The 530-nt window shown below is 49.1% G+C and overlaps 1 protein-coding gene across 1 annotated transcript in view; it reads right to left on the reverse strand.

Annotated features, from left to right (window-relative positions):
* Window positions 1–2: 2 nt before the first annotated feature.
* Window positions 3–530, reverse strand: part of LOC109544467 (autism susceptibility gene 2 protein) — a gene marked incomplete at its 3' end in the record, with an annotated part of 83,333 nt that continues 82,805 nt past the window's right edge. The window contains exons 13-15 of the mRNA XM_048664263.1: window positions 483–527; window positions 155–423; window positions 3–99 (exon numbers count right to left, since the gene is read on the reverse strand). Of these exons, the coding sequence (XP_048520220.1) occupies window positions 3–99; window positions 155–423; window positions 483–527 (411 nt within the window). The remainder of the gene's footprint in view (window positions 100–154; window positions 424–482; window positions 528–530) is intronic.

A 530-nucleotide genomic window follows, 5' to 3' on the forward strand; every position in this document is an offset into this window, starting at 1 on the left:
AAGGAATGCGCCAACATTCGCGACCGATCTAAAGCCGAAGGAGGCGGAGGAGGTTGTAGCGCACCCGGATGCCGCATGTAAGGGTGGTACCTGTATGCACTACAAAACAATATTTTAAGTTTCAATGTTTTCAACAACAACGAATTAAACTTACTTTGGATCGGCTCGTGTCATCATATCTTCTTCTTTAACAACGACCCGCGGTTCTTCTTTTACTCGAATGTCGGCTAGCTCCTGTTGGCCGTTTCTCATGGGAGATCTCTCCCTGATCCCCGGTGCGGGCATTGCTTGTTTGGCAGCAGATTCAGCCGCTAAACGCTGCTGATGCATCAACAGTTCGCGCTCGCGTTCTCGTCTTTCATTTTCACGCCGCTCTAGTTCGCGTCGTTCCTTTTCACGTCTTTCTCGCTCTTGCTGCTGCTGCTGGAACGAATTCAATAACATTAGAATAGCGCAATTAGATAGAAAACTAGCTAATTCACCTGTTCCAATCGGCGCTGCTTTTCTTCTCGGTCCCGCCTCTCGCGCTC

Source organism: Dendroctonus ponderosae, unplaced genomic scaffold, assembly GCF_020466585.1.
Source record: "Dendroctonus ponderosae isolate FM_Combo_2020 unplaced genomic scaffold, Dpon_F_20191213v2 Dpon_F_20191213_2, whole genome shotgun sequence".
Lineage (NCBI taxonomy): Eukaryota > Metazoa > Arthropoda > Insecta > Coleoptera > Curculionidae > Dendroctonus > Dendroctonus ponderosae.